General features: G+C 34.1%; 1 protein-coding gene across 1 annotated transcript in view; it reads right to left on the bottom strand.

Annotated features, from left to right (window-relative positions):
• ARHGEF7 (Rho guanine nucleotide exchange factor 7) overlaps positions 1 to 25,592 on the bottom strand; it is a 98,538-nt gene that overhangs the window by 14,768 nt on the left and 58,178 nt on the right. Inside the window, exons 10-18 of the mRNA XM_070944182.1 lie at positions 22,498 to 22,636; positions 21,373 to 21,432; positions 20,677 to 20,823; positions 20,013 to 20,099; positions 18,594 to 18,672; positions 17,378 to 17,517; positions 16,163 to 16,387; positions 15,370 to 15,463; positions 13,238 to 13,327 (exon numbers count right to left, since the gene is read on the bottom strand). Of these exons, the coding sequence (XP_070800283.1) occupies positions 13,238 to 13,327; positions 15,370 to 15,463; positions 16,163 to 16,387; positions 17,378 to 17,517; positions 18,594 to 18,672; positions 20,013 to 20,099; positions 20,677 to 20,823; positions 21,373 to 21,432; positions 22,498 to 22,636 (1,061 nt within the window). The remainder of the gene's footprint in view (positions 1 to 13,237; positions 13,328 to 15,369; positions 15,464 to 16,162; positions 16,388 to 17,377; positions 17,518 to 18,593; positions 18,673 to 20,012; positions 20,100 to 20,676; positions 20,824 to 21,372; positions 21,433 to 22,497; positions 22,637 to 25,592) is intronic.

The following is a 25,592-nucleotide window of genomic DNA, read 5'->3' as shown; positions in this document are numbered from 1 at the left end:
TCATTTATTACTAGTTTACATTACATATAGTCTAGTAAAGGAATTATTCTGGGAGTTCCCAAACTAAATATACTAAGACCTCATACTTTTTATTTATCCATGAGCACCATCCTGTTCTCATAAGTTGATAAATTGACAATCCACCTATCAACTTTCAAATCCAGATTAAAAATTCCTGATGAAATAATTAATTCCCTGTGTTTGCTGGCAGGCCAAACCTTACTTTCATTGATTACAGCCTTCCCTGTCTTCCCTGAAACCCTCACCCTGAGATGTTTCTGGAAATTGAGGGTGCACTGAGAATAGTATCAAACTACAGGTGAAGAGGTTTGTTGTAAGAAATAGTCACCTTTAACATGAGTAAAAAAAATTAAGACGAAAGTCATGGTATTTAATTCTCAGACACTTTCAATGTCAAATGCTCAATATATAAACTTACTTATTTAAGGCGACTACAAAAACTAATTGTAGAAATTAAATTTTGAGATCTGCATCTACATCTTAACAAAAAATATTTTAAATATCTATTTGCACATTGATTTTCTATTCATTTCATTCTACTTACAGTGGCTGTTTCACCTTCTAATCAACCATCTTCAATGTTTAGCTATGAACATTTTCTTGTGAAAATGACCATGTAACTAAGCAGATATATTAGACACCATTTTAAGGCAAACAAGATTACCAAATATTCTTTATTACTAAGAATGAAACTGGGCATAGACTCAATAAAAGTTAATAAAATTCAATGCCTGATCATATGCATGCTTACTCATAAACACTGCCATTTGATAATTACTAAATAAATATATAAATGATTGCAGCATCATAACAATATACATTGCTAATATTGTATATTTACAATAATAGCTCCTAATACTTTGATAATTCAAAAAATAATTTCTCAGATAAAGTTACATTATTTTCATGTTAGGAAATGGCATGCCCATCTTTTCTTCTTCAAACTCAACAACATAGATGAGCTGTGATTTATCTTAACTCTTAAGAAAGAAAGAAGCAAATAAAAAATCAGTTTATCAAACAGGCTTGATTTCAACATGGTTAAATTAACCACAGCTAGTTTTATAATTTGGACAAAACAATTAAAAAATACTTCAAAATGGTACCCAGACCATAAGTCCCTAACTGATGATGTTCACATAGAAAAAAAACAAGGCAATTGTTTTAGTATAGAGGGGTTGCCAATTCCTCAGGATAACTGAATGTCTGCATAACTGAATCTTGGGCAGTTACCCTGGTTCACACAAATAGAAAGTTTAAGAACAACGATATAGTCAGTAATTACTTTACCAATCCAGGTAGCATGCTGATAATCTTACAAATATTAAAGAGCCCATTTGTGAACATGCCTCAATCCAATTTCTCAGAGATGCACGTTGGCACTACCATATGCACAAATCCTCCCTCTTTCATTTGGAACTGTACTGTGAATGTAATTCTGCTTACCCCATTAATAAACTACTGAAATAACACTCAGAAAATATATATTCCCTGGACTCCATACAAGTGTCTCACACTTCAAAGAACTGACCCATGTCAAATGTGTGCAAGTCTTCCATATGAGATGTTCAATACACTTGTTTGGACTAACAAAAAAAGACCAGCTTTTCTCTGGTGGCATGCCCATCTTTTCTTTTTCAAACTCAACAATGTCATCTAAACATAAATGAACCGTAATTCATCCTAACTCTTAAGAAAGAAAGAAGCAAATAAAAAATCAGTTTATCAAACAGGCTTGATTTCACTAACATGGTTAAATTAACCACAGCTAGTTTTATAATTTGGACAAAGTGATTTAAAAAATTAATTTAAGTTTTCTACTTTGCAGTTTGGGGGGGGGGAACAGAACAGGGAAGATTTACCTTGTTTTACTAATGCATTTGAATGAAATCAATGAGATTCTCATCTATAACATTAGAAATTAATTCTGTAAAAAACAAATTTTAAGTAAGCTAAAAGTCTGAAATCTAACAAAAATCTGTTTCAGCATGAAATAATTCCTCAAATTACAGAAAGCAGCTACTCAGGTATACTCAGGTCCTAAATTAATTATTTTATTTTTGGTTTCCATTCTGGTCACCTTCAAAAGATTATTTTAAGAAAACAATATTTTAAACCAGTCTGCTTTTTCTCTTATTTCTTTTTCTTTTTTTGGCATAGTAACTTCAATAAAAGCATAAACTAGTAAATACAAAATGTATTAAAATGTACATAACAAATACTTTAAAAAAAGAGTAAAACACTTCAGCTGTTATAAGCTACCACACACAGTTAAATACAAACTGTACAATACAATGCACATTCAGATATACATCTATATTTGCTTTCAAAAGTCTATAACTTACTTTTCCATTCACAAATAAAATGCAAAGTCTCTCTCTCTCTCTTTATATATACATATATTTTTATATCACTATGTACACAATATATTGTGTTTTGGCGAGATGATACAAAACACAAAATTAATATAGATTAGAATTATTACAGTAAATACGAATTGAATGACAATACCATTTAAGCCATGTGAAAAGGACCCACAACGGTTCACACTTACTTTCTAATTCTTAACTCATTCATTATAAATACTGACTGTACATTCCATAACATAAAGTACTCAGTGTTATCATACAGGTTCCATAAAAATAACTAAAAATTCGGGCTGAATACAGTACAACAATGTTAACACTAGAAAGTTTTTTTTAATGCTGTTGCATTAGAATTTCAAATCCATCAAAACAGCCAGCAGTCTCCAACAGCAAAAACACCAATAGGGAACTTTAACAATATAGTTACACTGAAGAAAACTATTGTAAAGATCCCATCCTATGGTTCACAGTTGTTGTAATAATTAATTGTGGGAAATTATCAGAATTTGAACATTTTGAATAAACATTCTGAAAAAGAATACAAAGCTTTAGAGCAGCCACAGTAATTCAAATTTGTAATACATCATAAAAACAATAGATTTTACCCATTGTAAAAAAAAATACTTTCAAAGCCAAAACACTTTTGATTAATGACAGCATTGACCTATAATTCAGTATTATTCATTGTATTTTTAATTTTAAAAAACTATGAATAATATTGAACTTTATTAAACTTTTATTAAAGTTTGAAAATGTAAGAGTTAAGGAGGCTTACAAAGCGTTCACCCACATGGAATACACAAACATTCCCATATCAGTGTGTCTTCACAGCAGAAACTAGATTTTATACAGCAAAAGCATATAATTTCCTAAAAAAATGTTTATGTATGAAAAGCAGCAAGGAAGGATACATCTGCGCAGGAAAACAGCAAGGGAGGCCATTAACTCCTTTGCCCAGTCATTTTCACACTCAAATTGCTTCTTTTCAGGTGTTCATAATGGAAAGATACTGTGTTTGAAAAGGAAACCAGGCCCAATGGAAAGGATTAGGAATCTCATTTCCTAATAGAACCCTAATCCCAATGCTACTGGAAGATTCATAATAATTTAATGCCACATTAATTGGAGCTTTGCAGAACAGAAGCCACCGCCTCTAAGGACTGCTATTGTTGATTCATCTCTGTGGGTTACAGTAACTTAATCTGCTCTTAGCTTCTTTTGGGCTGTACAGTGGTTCAGTTCCCTGTTTTATTAAGCCATTTTGGAGGCAGTGATAGTTATTTAGGTCAGCAATGTAGCACAAATGACATTTTGTGCCTAGGTTCCCAATTCACTAACCCATCAATTATTTCATGGCTAGCAGGTAAATATGTTACCTTAGGCTTTTATTTAAAAACATGTATTTATGAGATGATTTATGTAGAATTAAAGTCAAATAATTTTACATTTACTTTCTCCGTATATCAGCTCAAATACCTGCTTCTATTAACCAATGTACTATCTAATCTCCAAGCAGTCAAATTGTGTGCATATTTACAGGTTCAAGATCTGTGGCATTCTAAGGACTGGTACTCTGAGGTGTACCAAGCAGCAACAATTGGTCTATTTGATTAAATTTATTTAAGTGGTAACTTAAATTGCTGAACTGAAAAAGTGATTTGATAAATTCAGTATTTTTGAAAAATAATGTTTTTTAAGATTTTTGTACCAATTGAAATACTATTAGACTGCTTTCTTTTCTAAAATGAAGTCTGGCAATGATTTTATACAGCAGACCTCTCATGAAATATTAAGACCTTTTGTTAATGAGCTAAACACAGAAAACATTGCAAAACTTTGCAAAAGTATTACTGACGGAAATTTGGATGGCTTTTAAAAGTGTGCTTATAGAGAAATTAATACAGTTTTATTTACATTTCAATGACAAAGCAAACTACGAAAATATACCCCTACTGTTCAATTTTAACAGAATGGGCTTAAATTGCCAGTAGGAACATATGACTTTGGCACTTCCAAAATCTGGATGCTTGGGACTTTCTTTTCCCGCCCAATAAAATGTATAACTTGCTTATCTTCAGACAGAAATTAGCCTATCTCCTTGTAGTACAATACAGTAAGTGACCTATGATTTATTATTGTACACTTATGTCATAAAATCTATATTTAACATGCCAGCTACAGTTCAATGTAATATTGCAGCTCAGAGAAATTTGCAAATATTCTAGTGCATTGTTTTATGTTGAGCTGGCTGCACAATTTCTTGAATGTTTCATTTCTTTACCTTAGCAAAAATCATAGTAAAACTCAACTTGCTCTCAGAACAATGTTTCGCAGTCCTGAAGCTTTCCATGCTTAGTTTTTGATTCTTTCAAAATTTAAGAAATGTAGGTAGAATGATGCAGTATTAATTAGTAATATACTAAATCTGCTTGTTGTTTTTTAAAAAAATAACTTAGACATTTATCACAAACATCAAAATATGATGTTCTCATTTCAGGCAGTTTTGGTTTCTGTGGTGGGAGGTTTTTTTTAGCTGCTATGGTTAGTTTATTCTTAAGTCATTTGTTTTGCTTAAAATATGTATGAACCTAAACACTGTAAGGCTTAATAATTTTTATGTGAATGGCACAAGTACTGTTTCAAGATGCAAGTATACAGTATATTGCAAGAATCAGGGTGGGGGGAGAAGTGTGTAGATATACCGAAATCTTAAAAAGAGTAAACCATTCATAGCTACATACCAATACTTGAATCTTAATATAAAAAGATACCATAAATGTAGAAGGTGTGACTGAAGTCAGAAGTTTCTCCAAAAGATTGTTAAAATATCACATTAAAAGAGACAAAGAACTTCAAGAAAACATCTAAGAAAAGCAAGCTGTGATACAACAAGCATTTGTTAAGAAAAGCTCAGAAGTGCATTAGTTCTGATGAGAGATATAGGAGCAACAGCTCTTACGAGATGTAGAGCCCATTCTGTAACTATGAGCTGTCCATATACTGTCATAGTCAGAGTCTTCAGAGAGGTCGGAAGGCTCCAAACGAGAAAGGCTACTGCGACGACCCAAGGAATCTAGACTGGATTGGTCATCATCAGCCAAGACGTGATTATGCATCAGGTCAGTGCCTTGCCATGCTAAGGATGTATAGGTGAAATGAAAGGGAGGATGGAGACAGGCAGAGGTGTGATGAGGAGGACGACATACAGGATAAGCCACAACCAAAACAGATGAAAATAAAAGCAAAAGGTGATGGGAAGAAAAGGAAAAGAGAAAATATTGTTAAAAAAGCACCAAATCTTTTAAATCCCTATTTTGGTTGGGTTTTATCTACAAAATATATTTGGCATATACATTTAAAGACGAAAAAAAGGGAACTCTCTGAATTTGACTCTCTTGCTTAGAATGTGCATTTGCTTTCATGTTGCTTTTAATGTTCTAAGAAACATGAAGGTTTTTTTAAAGTGGGGGAAACTATTACATTAGGGTTTTTTTAAAAGTCTTTTGAATCAATTCTTAAAGTTGGGCTAGATCATATTTCCAGAAGAAAAAAAAATCTGCTCAAGAATGCCGGTATCAACTTCCCCCAATTGCAACTTGAGACATTGGGAATACAATACATCTGGAGAATGTGCAGATTGAAAAAAAAAATACTACCTACTAGCCATATTTAGTACATTTCCCCTTATAAGCCAATTTTGATCATAGCTTTCTTTATACATCTGTATCTGGTATAATTCCCAGGGGGGGGGGGGACTAGAAAAATGTCCTTATGAAAAAGGAAATTAATGACTAGGAGTTGTTAGCATTTTGCCATTCTACACAAAATTCCTATCAGAAATTACTGTCTTATTTTTATAAGTACTTATTTTTATAGAAATATTCCAGACCAGAAGCACAGGAGAAAAAATTTAACTTGTTCAGGAACTTTTAATTTAAAGAGAATGTGCCAATATGAGAGAAACAACTTTCAAACTGAAAAATGCCAAGAGAAACTGAAAACTATTTATGCAAGTAACTAATACTAATCAGCTTGATTTAATTAAAGTAAAGACATAAGACACTTAGGACCAATTTGCATATACAGTCAGTGTCCAAAATAGTTGTACCCAGGCATTATCCATATAGTTGCAGCTTTTTAGTGACAGTAATATGAACTCTTCAACAAAGAAGGCTTGCAGTAGTTAAAACTACTAAACTAAAAGTTATATGGGGAAATGGGCTCACCACATAGAATTGCCTCATTCTCCTTAGGCTCTCAATCTAGCTTTCTATAGGCTGCACATGTGAACAGGGCCATTTGAGACTCCCCTAAATGTCTCTTTCACTTCTATAGAAGATGGAGTTGGGCATGGGTGAAACAAAACCAGACAATTCACTGTGATATTTAGGACAAGCTACTATTGAGCTTAATGGAACTGGATTTTCTTACTGCTTTTCCAATCCTTTCAAAATTATATAAAGGCCTTTTCACATGATAGTAGCTTACAGGCCTATAATTGAAATCCTGAAATTATCTGTTCAATGAAGACACATATTGTCCACATATAATGAAGGAAAAAGACCATCCTGTTTCAGGAGAAAAAATATGGATATTAGCTGTCCCTATTTCCTTACAAAGTGAAATATATCAAAAACAAGAAGTGCAGGAAAGATTTACAGGAGAGGAAAGAAACGAAGAACAGGAAAGCTGAAAACAATTCATAAAACAAGTAATAGGGTAGCCCCTACTAACTAGTTATTCTTGGATGGATATCATCATGGTAGTGCAGGACTTTAGGCTTTTGGTTCTGAGATACTCAAAATCATCTCAGAAGAAGGCAATGCACAACACTACTGTTTCCAGAAACAATTACATGAGTGAATACTGTATGTCCATGTAATCATAAGGAGTTGAGCTACACTTGCCCTCTACAGGATGCTATGTAAGCTCTCCTGTGTTGGAGATCCATAGCACAGGATTCAAATAAATAATTAACATAAAAATCTTAAATATACAATGAACTAATAAAGCAGTTTAATCCAAAAAATGTAACATCTCTTTAAAAATAAGAGACTAGTGGCATGTGCAATCATATTCCATATGATAATTTTAATTGCAGTGAATGGCATATTCCCCATGCAAAAGTATTTCTTTTGTCCCATCAAAAAGGTGAAACTCAGGAAAGATTATGTGTGGATTGTGTTCAAAGAAACAGAATATTCTTATCTTGTGAAAAGGCCCATAGAGATACAGTTATATGCAGAGGTTTAAGCATCATGCTCAAATTGTATGACTCCTTAAAGCTGACACAACTCTCCATGGAACAAAATTAAAAATGACATATCTTGAATGTATACTTGCTATTTAAAATAGAACAGTGAATATGACAGGTACAGAAGTTTGGGTGTCTTTCCAGACATTTTTTGTAACCTGCCTTTGGCAGAAATAACAGCTTTCAAATATTTCTGGTAGCCTAACGTAATATGTACAGTGACACCTTAGCATTCAATTGCTTCAAAACTTGTTGAATTTGGTTTTCGACGAATTTTGAAGCAGAAATCTTGACCCATCACTCATCTTTCTCCCAGTAGTCAATGCACAAGGAAGAACCTGCTGATGCCAGGTGCCTCATGACTCACTATTTCTTCCAGATGAAATTGTGGGTCACGTGATAAGTCACACGGCTTTTCAGTATTCATCGGTTTTAGTATTCATTGGATCTTTCAGAGTAAATTATCAACAAGTACCAAGGTACCACTATATAGCGTTTTATAAGTAAAAATAGGTTGGATAAGTTAGCACGACAATGTACCAAAACATACTTTCAGTTCATTAAGGGAGGCCAGTCAAGAACTAGGCACTGCAGGAATTCTAGGATGCTACTTATTATTGTAAAGGACATAATCCTGAAATCCAGCCAGAATTACTTTCTGCCTCTTTTATACCAAGCAGACTCAAGATAGGGTTGAATTTCCTTCCCAAACTTTCTCCTTTCCCAGAGTTCAGTTTTGTCTTATTTTTCCTTAACTGCTCCTGCATGTCTTCTTCAAGGTTATCTATGCATTTATCTATATCAAAGCAACCAAGAAGCAGTCACAGGAAAGGAAGAAAAATAATTTATATATTATACTATGTCTTTAGTAAAAATCTTTGGGCCAATCTCAAACATGCAACCCATGTAAGAGACCTAAGAACATTTTTGAGCTAGAGGAGTTATGTAAGGAAGAGTGAGAAGAAAGGAACCCTAACACGTAAAGCATTAACAGAGAGAGTATTAGCTGACTACACACATTTGAAAACTTACAGGAAGAGTGTAGCAAGTTTTGCATTTGCCATATTCACTTTTTTCATTCTGAATTAGTAAACAAGTATCCATAAATAGTACAGATACATTCAATTTCACAGAAAAATGTCATTTACTTCTTACAGTAGAGAGTTACATGCATCAATTTCTGTTCCCTCGGGGATTCAGCAAATTGTACAGTTTCACCAGGTTACCTAAACTTTTGCATACAACTGTTGTCAAGCTAGAACAGAGATTTAAAACAAGAAACAGATCAAAGGAAAGCCATCTGCTAGTACTTCTCTCCAAATCTCCTCTCTCTCAAGTTATTTTCCAAATAATGTTTCTCTATATGAAAATTTAAAAGTATCTTCTATCCTACCTCTTATGGTTTGCCCTGTCATGCTGAATTTGCTTTTCCCAGCAGCACCTCCAAAATGACAAAAGGATGATGCTACTAGCAGAATTACCAGATCTGCACTTTGAGGAACAGAGAGAATGTCAACATAGAGGTAAAGAGACACTAAAGCAGTGTTTCTCAACCTTGGTAGCTTGAACATGGGTGGACTTCAACTCCCAGAATCCCTGGGAGTTGAAGTCCACCCATCTTCAAGCTATCAAGGTTGAGAAACACTGCACTAAAGGATACTGAAACATGATCTAATCTCCTGGACTCATAATGAATTTATTTACAATGCCCAATCTCTTAAAATACAGTTAAGTATTTAGGAACTATTACATACAAACCAGCCAATCTTCCCAACGTACAAGGCCAACTCCACTTGCTTTTGTGAAGTTCTGTTAAATTGTATGGGGGTAGATTTTAAAAATAATAGTTTAAACAAAATCAGCAATCTTGAAAAAAGAAGCCGTGCAACAAATTGCTATTATCATTTTCCATTGCAGAGAAACACAAATGAAAGCAGTAGATTTTTTGATGTATGCAATGAAATTTCTTGCACTATGTATACTTATAAAATATACATAGAAAGGGGAAAACAGCAAAAAGCATTTTGCACTAGTTCTGTGTCTCAGTAAGGACACACTTGCATGAACTAAAAAGAATATGCTCACATAAGACTTCTCTCACCTTATACATATTGGTATATAAAAATATATTTAAATGACAAGCACCAACTTAGCACAGTTGTACCATTTGAAGCATTATCAATTCATCTTGTCCCACTCAGTTCAGTCATCTATAGAATCATAATAACTTTCAGTTAATTGTAGGGGTAGTATCAAATTAAATAATAATGTCTGATTTAGAAGAGAATTATAAAAAGGCCCGTACAAGAAGACATAAGATCAGTGACAATTTTATAGCAATGAGTACCAATCATGCGTGCCTATGGTTCCATAACAATACAAAATATTTTATTAAGGTTCTAGGGGGGAAAAAACCTCTCAGTAAAGCAAAAGTAATTCTAGAATAATTAACCCTATTATTAAAAGGTCAAATTCAATTCACAGGATACACAAAAGAGCTTTAAGTGATGTTTTAAAAAACAAAAAAAAAGTTAACTGTCAAATATTAGCACATAAATTATTGTCCACAATGCATATTGTCTAAAATCTAAAACCAAAATAAGAATTAGAGAGATTTACTGGACAAAAAAACCCTATCAATGTCTGTATTGATTTCTTCCTGTACAGACCAACTTTGACTATTCTGAAGAAAAAACAGCCTTAACTGCCGACCACTTTCATCATTAATGGCAAAACTGTGCAAACTGATTCAAATCAAGAAGAGTATTTCTTAGGTACAGGTTATGCATGCGGGCAGATCGTCCGATTAGGTGCAATGCTTTACTTACAACACAGGATCTCCACCACTGCAGCCTTGTTTAAGATTAAAATAACCTGGGTCCCTAAGACATAGTGAAAGTTGAGCATGTATCTGAGTAACTGAAAATAGCAGCTTTGCTCAATATATAAAATGTTAAAAAATATAGAAATAAAAAAAAATACTATTAATAACTATAATAAAAGCAATTTTTGCTATAGATGGATTTTTCTATCATATGTCTCATTACCATTTTTGATAGAAACAACCATAGTAAGCCAGATTTTGGGGAACCCTGACTTACCATGAATGAGCCATGTGTTAATTAATACAGTTGTTCACTCTCACTTGGCTACTCCTACTAGCTTAAGCAGATAAATAAATCAACAATTGTTCGTTTAGCACAAAGCTTAGGGTTAGGACTTCAAAAAAAAGATAAATGAATAAAAGGCTGCACTGGTGGCAGATGAATCCTTGGAAGACAATTGGAGCTATATCTGTTATGCCTCCTTTCTTATACAGTACAAACACAACCACAAGAACACATTCACTAATGCAACGCAGACAGAGCCTGATCCAAATTGTTGGTTCACCATTGCTAACTGTAATGGTAAAACAACAAGCAGGAAGTGTGGGGGAGGGGGCTCCTTGACCCTCCACACTGTTATCAAAACTATGTAACTTGAAGGCTGCCTTTCTGCAATTAAGCATGTTAATTAAACCTTGAACCTTGTTGTGCAGTTTTTTATACAAATCATAATGGTACGTTAGGGGTTAACAGTTTAGAAATTCTAGTTTGCACAGAATGTAAAAAAAATCTAAGCCAAGTTTTCAAATTAGATAATAAAATTAAAGTATTTCGGAAATGTTCAGCAGGAAGACACTGACTCAGAGCTCATACATAGTAAGCCGAAATTTCCCAGAATAGTGGTCTATCATTCTTAGTTTAAGCAGAACTTTAAAAAACAACATTTAAAAGATAAACCGTATCAAACCATATCAAGCATTTAATATTTACTATTATAAGAAAGATTTGGCTTAAATAAATTAAAAACAACCGAATCAGTCAAGCAAGATTTATTCCCCATCTATACTATTTGAAAACTTGTATGTGTCTAGCTAAGCGGCAACCCTGGCCAATTTTGAAAAATTAAGCAAGGCCATATCCAGTTGGATGAAAAACCAGGAAAGATCCTAAAAGTAAAAAAGCAAAGTCCTGTAAGAAGGCAAAGGAAACCACTTTTACATTAAGAAAATTACATGGATAAGTCTAAGATTTGATTTTCATTCAAAAGAGACTACCTTTACTTAAATATTGCTATAGTAAACACATATTTAGGGTTGAGTTTGGAAACTTCTACGATGACTTTATCATCCATGTTTACTACTATTAAATTAAGAATACATAATTATTATACATAAGCATTAGATTAGAACAGAACTGTTCAGAGTGATGATTCTCACTTTACAGCAAAAAAAGACATATATTCTCAGCAGAAACATTATCCATGCAGTATCAGGAGCTCTATTCGTTTTCTGTGGGAGTGAGCTCTTTTCAGTCCAGAGAAACTGCTCAATGTATTCCACGATGCAGTAGAGAGGTGAAAGAAAGTCCTAGAAAAGCCTTCCCCAACCTGTTGTCCTCCAAATTTACTGGATTCAGTTCCCATTGCCAAAGCAGTGTCAGTAGCACAGGGGTGAAATTCAGCAGGTTCTGACAGGTTCTGGAGAACCAGTAGTGGAAATTTTGAGCAGTTCAGAGAACCAGCAGTGGAAATTTTGAGTAGTTTGGAGAATTGGCAAATACCACCTCTGGCTGGCCCCAGGGTGGGGAGGGAATGGGGATTTTGCAGTATCCTTCCCCTGGAGTGGGGAGGGAATGGGGATTTTGCAGTATCCTTCCCCTGGAGTGGGGTGGGAATGGAGATTTTGCAATATCCTTCCCCTGGAGTGGGGTGGGAATGGAGATTTTGCAGTATCCTTCCCCCTGGAGTGGGGTGGGAATGGAGATTTTGCAGTATCCTTCCCCTGCCACACCTGCCAAGCCACATCACACCCACCAAGCCAGACCCACAGAACCGGTAATAAAAAAAATTGGATTTCACCACTGCAGTAACCATACTGCACATTCATTCAACAAATCTGGAGAACACTAGATTAGAAGAAAATGCTTGTGAAACACTTTCACTGCATAAGAACATGGTCTGAAATCTGGCTCATAGGACAAAGGGAAAGGCATGATGTTGACAGTGGCATTCATTCAGCTGTCTCACAATAAAAATGGTGGTGCTTGTGAGCCGATCAAGAAAATGCGTACCTACCTTTTTGACTGTCAAGTAAAGAATGCCTCCAATTCTAAACCAAAAAGAAACTATGCCTTAGGTATTAAAATGTTTGCAAGAACATTTTTTTTAATTAGAAAAGTAAACAACAAAGCCTAATAACCTTTCAGTAAGTACAACTGAATGGTTTAATGAGATGGTGAATGCACTAAAAATGAACATCTAAAACTAAATCGTTAGCATGTATTATTCAAGAAATTCAGTAAGACATCATAGCAGTGTTGCCATCACGTACATTTCTTACTGCTAAATCTGGGAATCGCAAAGCACTTCTAAAAGATCAGTGCAAACGCACATTTGCTCAAGTTCCTAATGAATTTATTTATGTACTATTTTCATCACTTATACCTCACTTTTCAGACCATACAGACCACTGACAACAGTAAAAACAAAATTTAGCAAACAATTGCTAGATGGCTAAGATAGTTTTTCTATTCATATTTTTAAAAAAACTTACTTGAGTTTAATGTTTGACGTGTTTTGGCACTTGTACAATAAGCTTCAATGACTTTTAGAATCTGAGCATCTTCTTCTAATGCAGCTGTACCTATTAAATATCCAGAAGATATTAATTTAACATTACAATTATGCTGGATACTGACATTCATAATAAACACTGTGATTAATGATTTATGGTTATGCAGTCATTAAGTGAAACATCATGTGATCCCAATTTGCAATTTTACTGCTGGCTTTTCTATTGACTCTTGCTTGTCAGAAGCTGGCTGTGAAATGTGCAAATGGTGATAATATGACTGCAGGATGCTGCAACAATCACGAAGGCTCACTGGTAGCAAAGGGCCCAAATCGCATGACCCCCAGGGATGCTGCAACAGTTTTAAGTGCAAGGATCAGTTGTAAAGTTACTTTTTCAGTGCCATCACAACTTCAAACGCTTTCTAAACAGGGCAGCTGATTACAAGGAGTACCTGTAATCATAGCTGTTTCTGAAGTGTCTTATCACAGTAATGATGATGATGATGATAGGATTTTGGATTTGGCAACAGTAGCTTTCTATATCTTGACATAGTAAGCCATTTTATAACTGTTTAATAGGTGAAGATGTGAATTATCAATCTGCTGACACACATAATTCAAGAGAGCCAGCAAATAGATTTAACTATGATATAAACTATCATAGTTACAATATAAATTTTATATGCTATGTTATTCCTATTATTTTATTAAATAATAGTTATAAGACTCTTGGTAGTATAAATCACACATGGCATAAAAGTTTTTGAAAAATCCAGAGTAAAAGATAAGCAGAAGTCAAATTACAATTGGCAAACAATCTAAAAACAGAACACTTCAAACAAGAAAATTAAGATAACATCACCTTAACTAAATTTAGGACACTCCGAAAGAGCGGTCTTAACCAGCTTCTGAAAAGCAGTAGGAACTGGGACAAATCAAATTCCATACTGTGGGCCAATGATGAGGAAACATTCTTTAACTTCTTCCTAATTTCATGGAAGCTAGGAATCACAAACACAAATCCCATCTTGGGATTTGTATCTTAGGTTGATACTAACTGAAAAAAACTATCCTGAAGTATCTCAACACTAGGTCACATAGTATTTTATCATCTGTAAATAGCACTGTAAATTGTTCCTGGAATCCTACTGGTGATAGGTCCAGGGCCCATATCACAAGTCTAATGTACTCCTCAAAAGCTGAGGGAACAAAACTGAATTCTGTAGTTGTGCTACCTAACCCTAACCCTCTTTAGTTTTAATTGGTGTTTTAAACAACAACCTTTTCCCAAAGGTGCTTTTTCCAAAAGGCAACTGGACTTTATTGGAGGAACCCCCCACCCCCTTTGAAAATGTTTCACTTCTTACCAAGAAGCTTTTTTCAATTCTAAATGACTGGTGGGGAATGGAAGGATTTATATTCTTTTCAGCCATCTGCTCATTAGCACTGTTGAGAGTAGTTGAAACCACTTGGGGTTTTATCTGTATCCTCAGAGTCATCTGAATCAGAGTGTAAAGGAGTGGAACTTTCTTCGGACTGCTGATTCAGGTGACTCTGAGGATACAGATAAAAAGCACCTCTGAGACAACCATGACCTGGATGATTGAGACTCTCCACAGACCATAGTCCCTCCACTTCCCCTAAGAACTTTTATATTAGAACAGTCCTGTTTAGGAGAATAACTCCTTTCTGGCTATAAAAATATAGCTGTTTTATTCAACTAATCCTGAATTAAGTAATTTTAAAATTTGCCCATCAAATTTTACTTTTTACTAGTCAATACTAATTTATTGGAGTTTAACATCTAAGGATCTTTTTAATGTTATGCCTAGATAATTAATAATAATAATTATTCCCTATAAAAGGGAATTAATCTTTCTCATTTGTTAGCAACAATTTCATGAAAGGGCATGCTACATAGAGGGAGAAAGAAGACAATAAATGGAATATTGTATGAGATACAGTCATAGGAAATGGCATTACAGATAGAAAAATACAGTCATATTACAGGACTTAATAAAACAAATAATTCATATGTGTTAGATTACCATGATGCATAGTGCACAAAAAAGAACTGCAGTTTTCTCTCATATCCCTCCAAAGTATACTTACTTTTTCTCAGAGCAAATTCTTCTTCTGATGGTTTCCGTTCTGGTTTTCGCTTGGGCAACAGCTTTTTCATGGTTTTAGGGCTTTTGCTGAGATCCTGTTTGGAAATTCATGGAAAATTCTAGCTCTAATTAATTTGAATGTCTTGGTCCTAAACCCACTGTTTAAAATCAGCTAAAACTTTATTAAGTATGAGGAGAGTTATTGCCAGAATAAGAAAGACATACTATGCAAGATCATGATTGGTTTATCATTTCAGGGAGGAGACAAGCCAATCTGGTATGGTAAGATGGATCAAGAAAGTAAGTTGAAGAGTTTGCTTCGACCACAATCCAAGGTGTCTTAGATGAGCTCCAAAGAAAATGCAGCCCAATTCTAACCATATGAAAGCACTAAGAGACCCATTTGATTGCTTTTAAGAATTTTTGTTGGATGAAGCTTGAGGTATCTTTGTGGATGCAACACTGAATATGATAAAACATCAAACTCAGAACTTTAGTTTTAAATAATTTAACTGCTGCTAGGACATAGTTGTAACCATATAGGCTTCATTATTGCATATACATTTCTTACTATAAAAACATAAACCACCAATGATTCTCTGCTGATGACACTATTTTTAGGAGCATTGCATTCAGAATGAAAATTCTCCTATCAAAATCATATCCATCTCTTCATAATTATATGTGACTTGATGTTGGATGAAGGCTAGTTCAAAAGTTTTGTAAAGTTGCAAAGAATGAACATGGATAGAATTAAAAACAAGCAAGTTCTTTCATGGGATATTCATTCTCACCTCTTTATAACAGAGCGCTGCTGAAGGCCTTAATGGAGGTGCAGGTCGTAAACAGCTCAAACTCCATGGCTTAGAAGTTTTAGGCGGCTCCAGTGGTCCCCAGTTTATAGTGGTGTGAGGTGTCCCATGATGTGAAGGGTGTGGAAGGGTATGATAGACAGGAGTCATCGGCATTTGCTTGCTATCTGCATGCTTGCTAGATGGTGTTACAGGATGAGATGGAAGCTGCCCATTTGAACAACAGAGTCAGAAAGGACCAAAAAAATGAATACAATGAATATCATTGGATTATGGATTTTGGCACTATTCTCATGAACAATTACTCTACCTTATTTATGCTAAACTAGTAAGTAAAATGTAAAGGACTCCCTGTGGATTTTACTCTGCTAGTTATTTCTGTGTGGTGCACATCTCCATTTCAAAGCCCTTGAGCCAGTGCTGTCCAAAGACATTTCTGTAGTCATGTGGCCAACATGACATCATGGAGCACTCTTACCTACTCACTGAAGTGGTATCTACCCACATTTGCATGCTTTTGAACTGTTAGGTTGGCAGGAACTTGGGCGAGGACAGGTCATGTGGCACTCAGGTCTTGAACCTGGGCTGCCAACTTTCGAGCCTAGCATCTTAACCACTAAGCCGCCATGCCGCCCTGCTAAATTAGTTATTACCTGTACTATTAAATATGCAGCACGAACATGCAATGCTATATGTACTGGAATTTATGTTTCCTTCAACTCTGTTGCATACAAATATTAACAATGAGTTAATTATATAAATACATTTGTCAGTATTTTGACCCATGTATATATTACTGAAACTTTGTAGATCAAGCAAATGATATAGCTACTTTCCATGCGAGTATTACTGGTCCACAAAAGGGTAAAGTCAATAAGGAAAATAACCGTGCATATTTTTTCTCAGCCTGGATGACTTTTGTCAGAAGACATCAGCAAAGCAGCAAGAGGTTTGGCTACAATTTTCACAATCCTTTCTTACATAAATAAATCACAATCAGAAATCATTTCACCAATTATTTATTCAATTTAAAATTCTACTGCTAAATAGTAATTTTATCATTGCAATTTAATTATCAGCTTGTGTCAAGCTACAGTTGTAGTTATAATATAAAAATGTTTTCTTCAGTAGTTCCTTCATAATAGGTTGGGCCTCTTTAATTTATATGTAGTGGACTAAAGACAGATGTCCTCTTACCGTATGAGAAGGAACAGAATGTGGTTTAATTGCAGGAGTCCCAACAGTTGTTACTTTCGTTTGTTTCTGCAGATGATCTACCCACTCATGCAAATCTTGTTGATTATTACAAGATACCAATATCCGCTCTATCATATTGCCTAGAACCAAATAGAAAATGCTGAACAAAAAAAGTAAAAGAAATAACTACCCTTTTAAAAGTATATAATGCTGAATTGTTGTATAAGGTATAGCAAATACCCATAGATCTTAATCCTTCTATACCTATGCAATACATTAGGTGTCTTCTCCACATTTTGGTACAAGAATTTGTGATAACCATAGTACCAAATTTATGTTCCTGCTTCCAAGAATTCTGAATATGTGTAATATCTGGCTTTAAGATTTGTGAGAAGGTTACAAGTGTACATTCATGCCTGGAACATCTTTGCTGGAGGTTGCCTGATTGACAATTACTTGACCTTTAAGATGATGGCCATTTCTTATATTCATCAGTAAATCTTAGAAAAATAGTAGTTGCTCAATTTGGTAATCTGCAGAAAACCTGCCAGTACGTTTTCAAATACAGGCCAAAGTTTTTTCTTCTAAAATCCTAAAAAACTCAAATGGTACTTATTCCTATAATGCAAGATCAGCTAAAAAAAGTTATGTTCCAAATGCTACTGTACCTCTGTTAGGCCATTAATGATTTGAGAGAAGATTATTTCCTACAATGCCCTAATTTCTTCAATGCTTTTATAACATATCTTTCTCTAAGCCTACAAATTAAGTCGAGTTTATTCTAGCTGTTGATAATATACTTCTATTAATTTTAGATTAGTTTACATTCTAGGATTTTTTTAGTTGCAATGAACCCTATCTTCATATTCAAAGAGAAAATAAACATAGTACATTTGAACTAAATAAATTTTAAGTGGGATGATGCAAAACTAGAGTGAGAGCTTATACTACTAAATTGCTGCTTAGCAATTTAGCAATAAAGACTTAGCAGACTTCCAACAGGTTTAGAAAAGCCTTTCTTCTGCCTGAAAAAACTATGGAGTTACAATACCCATGTACACCAGCCTGTTAGACCAGTGGACATGCTTGCTGAAGATTATGGAGTTGAAGAAAACCAAGATGGAGAACAGTAATTTAGAAAATAAACAAATGCCAATTCTGGTAACATTGTTTGCTGCATATTCACAAAAAAACCCAGAATGAACAAAAACATTACCTGATATTTCAAACGCATTTCTGTGATTTTCACTATCTTCTAGTTTTGTGATGGTCATCCCTGTTAATGGAAGCTTTCCCTAAAAGCAAATGCACCATTATTATTTCAATTAATTCATCAAATATTACTGAATAATAAAACATACAGAAGAAATTTTATCATAATTGAAATTAACACATATACATTCTGATACTGAAGAAAGTTCTAGATGCCTAGACATGATGTTTAATTATATATTTATGCACCTAAAAAGCCTTTACTTGCAAAAATGCCATAGCAAGATCTTAGTTAAATGATACAAATGGTTCAACAGTTTGAAATAATAGTTTAGATCACATATAATTATACAGCAGCATTTGGAACTTAAATTTCTCAGCTGATCTTGCATTATAAGAGTTGGTTAGTTACTCTCTAATAATACAGGTTTATATATTGGGATAAGCAGCACAGAAAGATGGTCAGAAGAGCCATGGTGAGGGCGGGGAATAGTTTTGACTGCATTCTTGATGCTGGAATAAGCAACATCCAATATATTCTCACCTCTGGTTGAAAAAGTATGTGTGAGTTGGGACTAATATTTCTAACACCTTGTTCTGGAGCACCAGTTGTCTTCAGAGCTGTGTCCTAAGTCAGCTGTTGCTCACCCTGCTGACCCATGACTGTTGTGAGAGGTTTGCTACAAACCATATTGTGAAGTATGCGGATGATTCAACAATAGCGGGCCTTATTCAGGATGATAATGAGGCTGATTACTGGAAGGAGGTAGAGAGCTTGATGAACTGCTGTAATAAAAACTGCCTGGTTTTAAATGCAGTTTTTATTGTTGATTTCAGTAAAGGCAGGCACAACCATACTCCTCTGTGTATTAACAATTCAACTATGGAGGTGGTTGGTAATACAAATTTTTTAGGTGTGCAGCTGATGAGCAGGTTAGTTTGGACTACAGTGAGACATTGGTGAAGTGGGCACAGCAGCTCCTGCATTTTCTGTGTTGTATGAGAAGAGCATATCTTCCTTCCCCTGTCCTTGCCACTTTCTATAGAGCCGTGATGGCGAACCTATAAAATGTGTGCCACAGGTGGCACGGGGAGCCATCTCTGTGGGCACACGAGCCAACGCCCAGGTCAGCTCCACCGCGCATGCCCGCCATCCAGCTGATTTTCGGATCTCTGCTGGGAGACCCACGCGCATGCGTGGGGGATAGGGGGGATCGAGCGCACATGCAAGGGGGTGGGGGGGTGCAGCGCCCCCCCCGTGCCCTGTTTTTAGTTCCAGGAGGTTTCAGGGAGGCCTGGTTGCACAAAAATGGGGCGTGTGGGGGAGCATTAGAATTTCTTTTTTAGTGTGTTCACAGAATAAAGTGACAAAGATTATCTTATCACATCCCAGAGAGTAAAATTGTACTGAAGCGTCTATTACCTGGTAAATAAAGCCACTCATCCTTGGGCTGGCAGACAACATCAGCAAAATGTTAGGAAAGAGAAGAAGGTATCTTTCATTTTTTTCCTTATTAGAAAGAAGAAAAACCAGTAACATATGAAAATCAGATTAAGGCAAGGTTAAATAAAATGCAGATAAACAAATGAGATGGCAATCACAATACTTCTCAAATCATCATTATTAAACCAGCACCACATTAGACATCTCTAGAACAAAAGAGGCTAAGAGATTTTTAGGACAAACTCCCTATAGAGAATGTAATCTTATTTGAAAGAAAAGGCAAGAACATTTATTTCAGACAGAGAAGTACTGATTTTTAATAAAAGAAAATGACGTCTATTACTATTATGATAAAATGTTTACTTCTAAAAGACTTTATTCCTCTAGTAAATGTGAAATTCAAAATATCATTTTAATGGCATAAATAAGACAAAGATGAGACATTTTTAAAGAAGACACTCAAAAAGGCTACAAGTAACTATTTTGAAGGGGCAAATGTGTTGTATTGGCTCTTCTCTCTAGATTGACTGATTGAGTGTATTTTTAAGGCCACACACTTGCCAAATGATTCTGAATGGCTCAGAAGAATTAAAAACAGTAAAAACAATTCTGGTACTAGTAGTATAAGTAAAACCTGCCATACCTCACTGCCAGCACACTGAATCATGACTTGTGACATGTAAATTACAGTTCCTAATGTTTTAATGTCTTCTCCTTCCCAGCACCGGATGGCTTCAGTTAATATCTGGAGTTCAAGTTCTTTTCTTTTCCGTACTTCTTGGCACTGTGCCTATAGGACCAGAATAAAATATCACTACGTCATATAACTGGAGTAGCTATGGTTGTTTTAGTACAGGTAGTTCTTGACTTACAACCATATTTGACACCAAAATTTCTGTTGCTATGTGAGACAGTTGTCAAGTGAGTTTTGCCCTGTTGTATGACCTTTCTTGCCACAGTTATTAAGTAAATGACCACAGTTGCTAAGTTAGTAACACAGTTGTTAAGTGGATCTGGCTTCCCCATTGATTTTGCTTGTCAGAAAGTTGCAAAAGATCACCACACAATACTGCAACCATCATAAAATATGAGTCAATTTTGTTTAACAACTGTAGTAAAAAAATGACTGTAAAATTGGATGTGACTCACTTAATAACCACCTTGCTTAACAACCAAAAGTCCCAATTATGGTCATAAGTCTAGGATTGCCTATAATGGAAGTGTCCGTGTTTTATTTCACCATGGATATGCTTTGTTAACTTTTTTCTTTGCTACCACTCCAAAGAAAATGGACTTCAAAAGCTACTGCTCTGTTTTTTGAGTTCTACAAATTACTTACAGAAAGATTTTTGAAAGCTGTCATGGATTTCTGAATGTCTGGTCGGTCAGGATGATAATCCTAAAAGAAAATTCAAAGGAAATGTCTTTTCAACTTGTTTTGGAATTTATTTATTTATTTTATTTATTTATTTTGGAATTAATGTCATTTCTGTTAATACTGGATTAAACACTTAAGAAACTTTCCTCTTAACTACTTTGATTTAAGCAACTAATCTCTAAATAAGATCATGCCAACAAGAAACAAATAATTTTGCAAGAAAGTTTTTTCTTGATAGGAACCAATTTTATGAATGTTTATCTTTTCCTATAAAAATACTATTAAGACTGTAGTCTTAGAAGAGAAAATAAAACTTGGGCACTGTCAATTTTTCAAGACATAATGATGTAAATCAATATAAAACAATTAAGAATATGATTAATGGCACAATGTGTCAAAATTCTCAAATTGAATATTTAAGTTTAAAACTAAGATTATACACACATTCATATATTAAACTAAAGCTCTTAATTCTACGTTTAATACTGAAGACTCAGCCTTCAAGCAATAGTAAATAATATCTAGCAGATAAACTGACTGACTGTGTATTGTATAATAAAACTGCAATGGGACACTGCAGAATAAACTAAATGAGCTTTAGCATGGGAATATATGAAAAATATATGCTTCACAATTCTCTCTTGAGCTGATTAACATTCAACTATCAAACATGTTCAATCATTTCTTCCTAATCTTGCAAAAGCATGAAAGAAAGACACAAAATTTAGGAAAACGGGAAAAAATCAGAAACAGCCCAGTGGCATTTTTACTGCATATTTCTACAGTGCAGTTTCATAGTTCTGAATCATAGATGCAAAGTAAAACTGGCTTTACTCTTGTGTTATAGATTTCACAAGTCAACTAAAGTGAGCATTAGTTTAGGATCAGAATGTATTACTTTGTCTTTGAAAATACAGTCAACCTTAAACATATAATCTAGCATTCCCAAACAATTACTTCTATGATCTCAGAGGAATAAGAACAAAGTACTGTACTTTGTTATCAATCATCTTCAAAATGCTATTTTAAGATGTTTGTCGAATCACTATTAAACTGGAATGTAAATGCTGTGAGGATATACTGTACCTCCATGTGTCTTTCAAGCTCTTTGAGTAATGTGGGATATTTATCTAGACGCATAAAAGGTTTGCTCAGGCCTGTGGTCAGTACAAGAATCCCAGGACTGTTGGCTCCTTTTAGCTCCATGAATTCTCCTAACTCTTCACTGTATATATAAAAAGAAAAATAAACAAATAAACATTTGAAGTTTAAATGGAGAATTGCAGCCAGCCATACCTGTAAGAAATTTTCAAAAATATTCCAGTACAGTATCTTCTATATGTAGAGCTGCACAATATTGCAGCATGCTGTGGCTTGTTCCAAATGACAAGTCAACAGAATTAGAGCATACCGTCTGACTATTCCCCCCCAAAATCAATAGCTATGACTCAGCCTTCATTTATTTAGTGCAAAACTAGGCCACCCACAATACTAGTGCTTTAAATCTCCTTCAAATCTTTTTTATGCAACCTGGGGAAAATGGGGCGGGGAAGAGACCAAGCTTTTAATGGAAGTGGAGGGTCAAGAACTGGAAAATCCTGAACCCTGCCTGCTTTGCATCTTCCACACACCCTCTATTTTAACATCCCAAGACTGATCACCTTTTAAAAACAATAACGCAAAAAAAAAAATCTGCTTTAAAAAAATTGTCAATATTTCCATGAAGAAAAGAGGTAGAGAAGATGAACAGGCTTTATTCTCTAATATTTTCATGACCAAGACAGTTCCCTCTCTGTCAGTAACTATTTTGATTCTTCAGCTAATGAAATTGAATCCACTTTTTATGAAAATATAATATAATATAATATAATATAATATAATATAATATAATATAATATAATATAATATAATATAATATAATATAATATAATATAATATAATATAATAATATAATATAATATAATATAATATAATATAATATAATATATCTCCAAAACATAAGCTGATCTACACCACTAACAAAAATCACGAATATATTCTGAAAAGTTTATATCATACCATTTTAACAAAAAGTTTTATTATGCACAGAACTGTGATTTTATATTTACATAAAACATTAAATACTTAAAGCACAATTTTGATTTACATATTCACTATTTCAATTTGTTTTTCTTGTGAAAGAACTTTACTTTGAGATTCAATATGAATCTTGGTATCTACAGAGATTTAATCACACAAGAAAATCTGTTTCCTTAGATGATTATTCTGTTCACAAAATTAATGTGTATATAGTTTTAAATCATAGCTATTTTAACAAAGACTTTACGTGAGAAGCATTAAACAGAAAATTCACAATATACTGGACTAAAACAGAAAACAGAAAAATAAGATAAAACCAATTCTTTAGTTGCACAAATAGATCCCTATGATACAAAAAATAAATTACAACGTATCATTTACTCAAAGCAGGTTAGTTACGTAGAATAAATAAGCAAATTATGACTACTGGCTAATATAGAATTACTGACCTGGTACAGTAGATCTTTGCTATCTAAATAGCCCTCATCGTTTCCCACTGTTAAGTTCTACACTCTTAGAACTATTTATTAATCCTCTAAAATCACTGACACTTACTGTATTTCTGAATGCATGTATACAGAACTGTAATTTTTAAAAAGAGCTAAAGAAACCAATGAATTAAAACTTAAGTTAAACTTGTCCTCCAAATTAAATCTAATCAATTGTCATTTTAAGGTATAAAATTGCTACAAATTAAAAAGAATGTTTTAAACCTCCAAGTACTTTCATCAGAAATCAGTCAGTAAACAATAGAACAAGAATAAATGTAATTATAAACAAGTGCAAAACACTCAAAGCCATAACTTACACTTCCAGTTCCTGCCTATAATACATAGAACATGAACTCTCAGAACTGAAAGGTCTAAAGATGTCACATAGACAATGCATGCTCAAGACCCTCCAGCAAATCTTTGACTCACTAAATGATCTGAGCTCTTGACTGCCGTTCCACACTGAATGCCTTATTCTGAGGCTGTTGCTTCAAGTATGACATCACCCTATATTAGCAGCCCTTGGGAAACCACATGAGGGAGGGACAATAGATTGTCTGCCTCAGATGCTTATCGGGATCCCACACGCCAATTAATCTCTCATAAGTGTGATTTTTCCAAACTTCCCATTTTGAAATTTGATATTAAAAGCAATGAAACTAATGCAATAGTCATGTCTAATTAAGCTCCAGCTCTATTATCTAAGTTTATGCAACTATAGTTTAAGAAAACAGCAATGGTGTCTATTTACAGATAGGATTGTTACTTTGAAGCAATACATCTGCAATATTGTATGTTTTACATCTTATTCTTAGTTGTATTAATTTTTGATCAATTATATGCTATCAAATAATGTTTTACTCCTGGCAGTCATAATAACAATTAAAATAATGCTTTTTTTTTTTTTTTTTTTTTTTTTTGTATACTAGCTTTTATACCCGGGTTTCCCTAGGAAATATATTACAATAAAATCATAGCATAAAATGTTTGAAAATATACACTAAGACATGTGCAAAGTATATCTTTTCTTCAAAATATTCTATTAACAGTACTTTCATAGGCAGCCAATTCATGTCAGACAATTAAACTGGCTGGCTTGATGACAGCCCTTATAATATAAACAACAGAATCCCTGAAGTGAAAAATAATGCAGGTGTCCTGTTAGGATGGCTGCATGGAAGTGCTTTTATTAGAAAAATCTGGACAGAAATCCTTCCCAGCCAAACCTATTTGCATTTGTATTGTGCTCAAACAATCAATCAATCAATCAATTATTATTATTTGTTTGTTTGTTTGTTTATTATTTTCAATTATTTATTTATCAATTATTACAATTTTAGGTACCAGAAAAGGCAATGTTCTGGTATCTTTCTAAATTCTAAAATGGCCACCAGGCAAAATTCTAAATTGAACATGAAATAACTTCATTTAATGGCTGTTAAAGCAAGTTCGGCTACTTGCTACTAACTCTTAAATTCACAGCACAATCACATTAAAAGAACTCTTTACAGACACACTTTTGATAACAATGACAATGCTATCATGAACATTACTAGCAGGGAATCTTTAGAAAAAGTAATTTTTTCCACAAACTTCAAAACTACCTTGGTG

The sequence above is a fragment of the Pituophis catenifer genome, unplaced genomic scaffold, assembly GCF_029215685.1.
Source record: "Pituophis catenifer annectens isolate HBS135680 unplaced genomic scaffold, rPitCat1.0.hap2 SCAF_4, whole genome shotgun sequence".
Lineage (NCBI taxonomy): Eukaryota > Metazoa > Chordata > Lepidosauria > Squamata > Colubridae > Pituophis > Pituophis catenifer.
The sequence above is the reverse complement of the archived record's forward strand: the minus strand, read 5'-3'. Positions and strand labels throughout refer to the sequence as shown.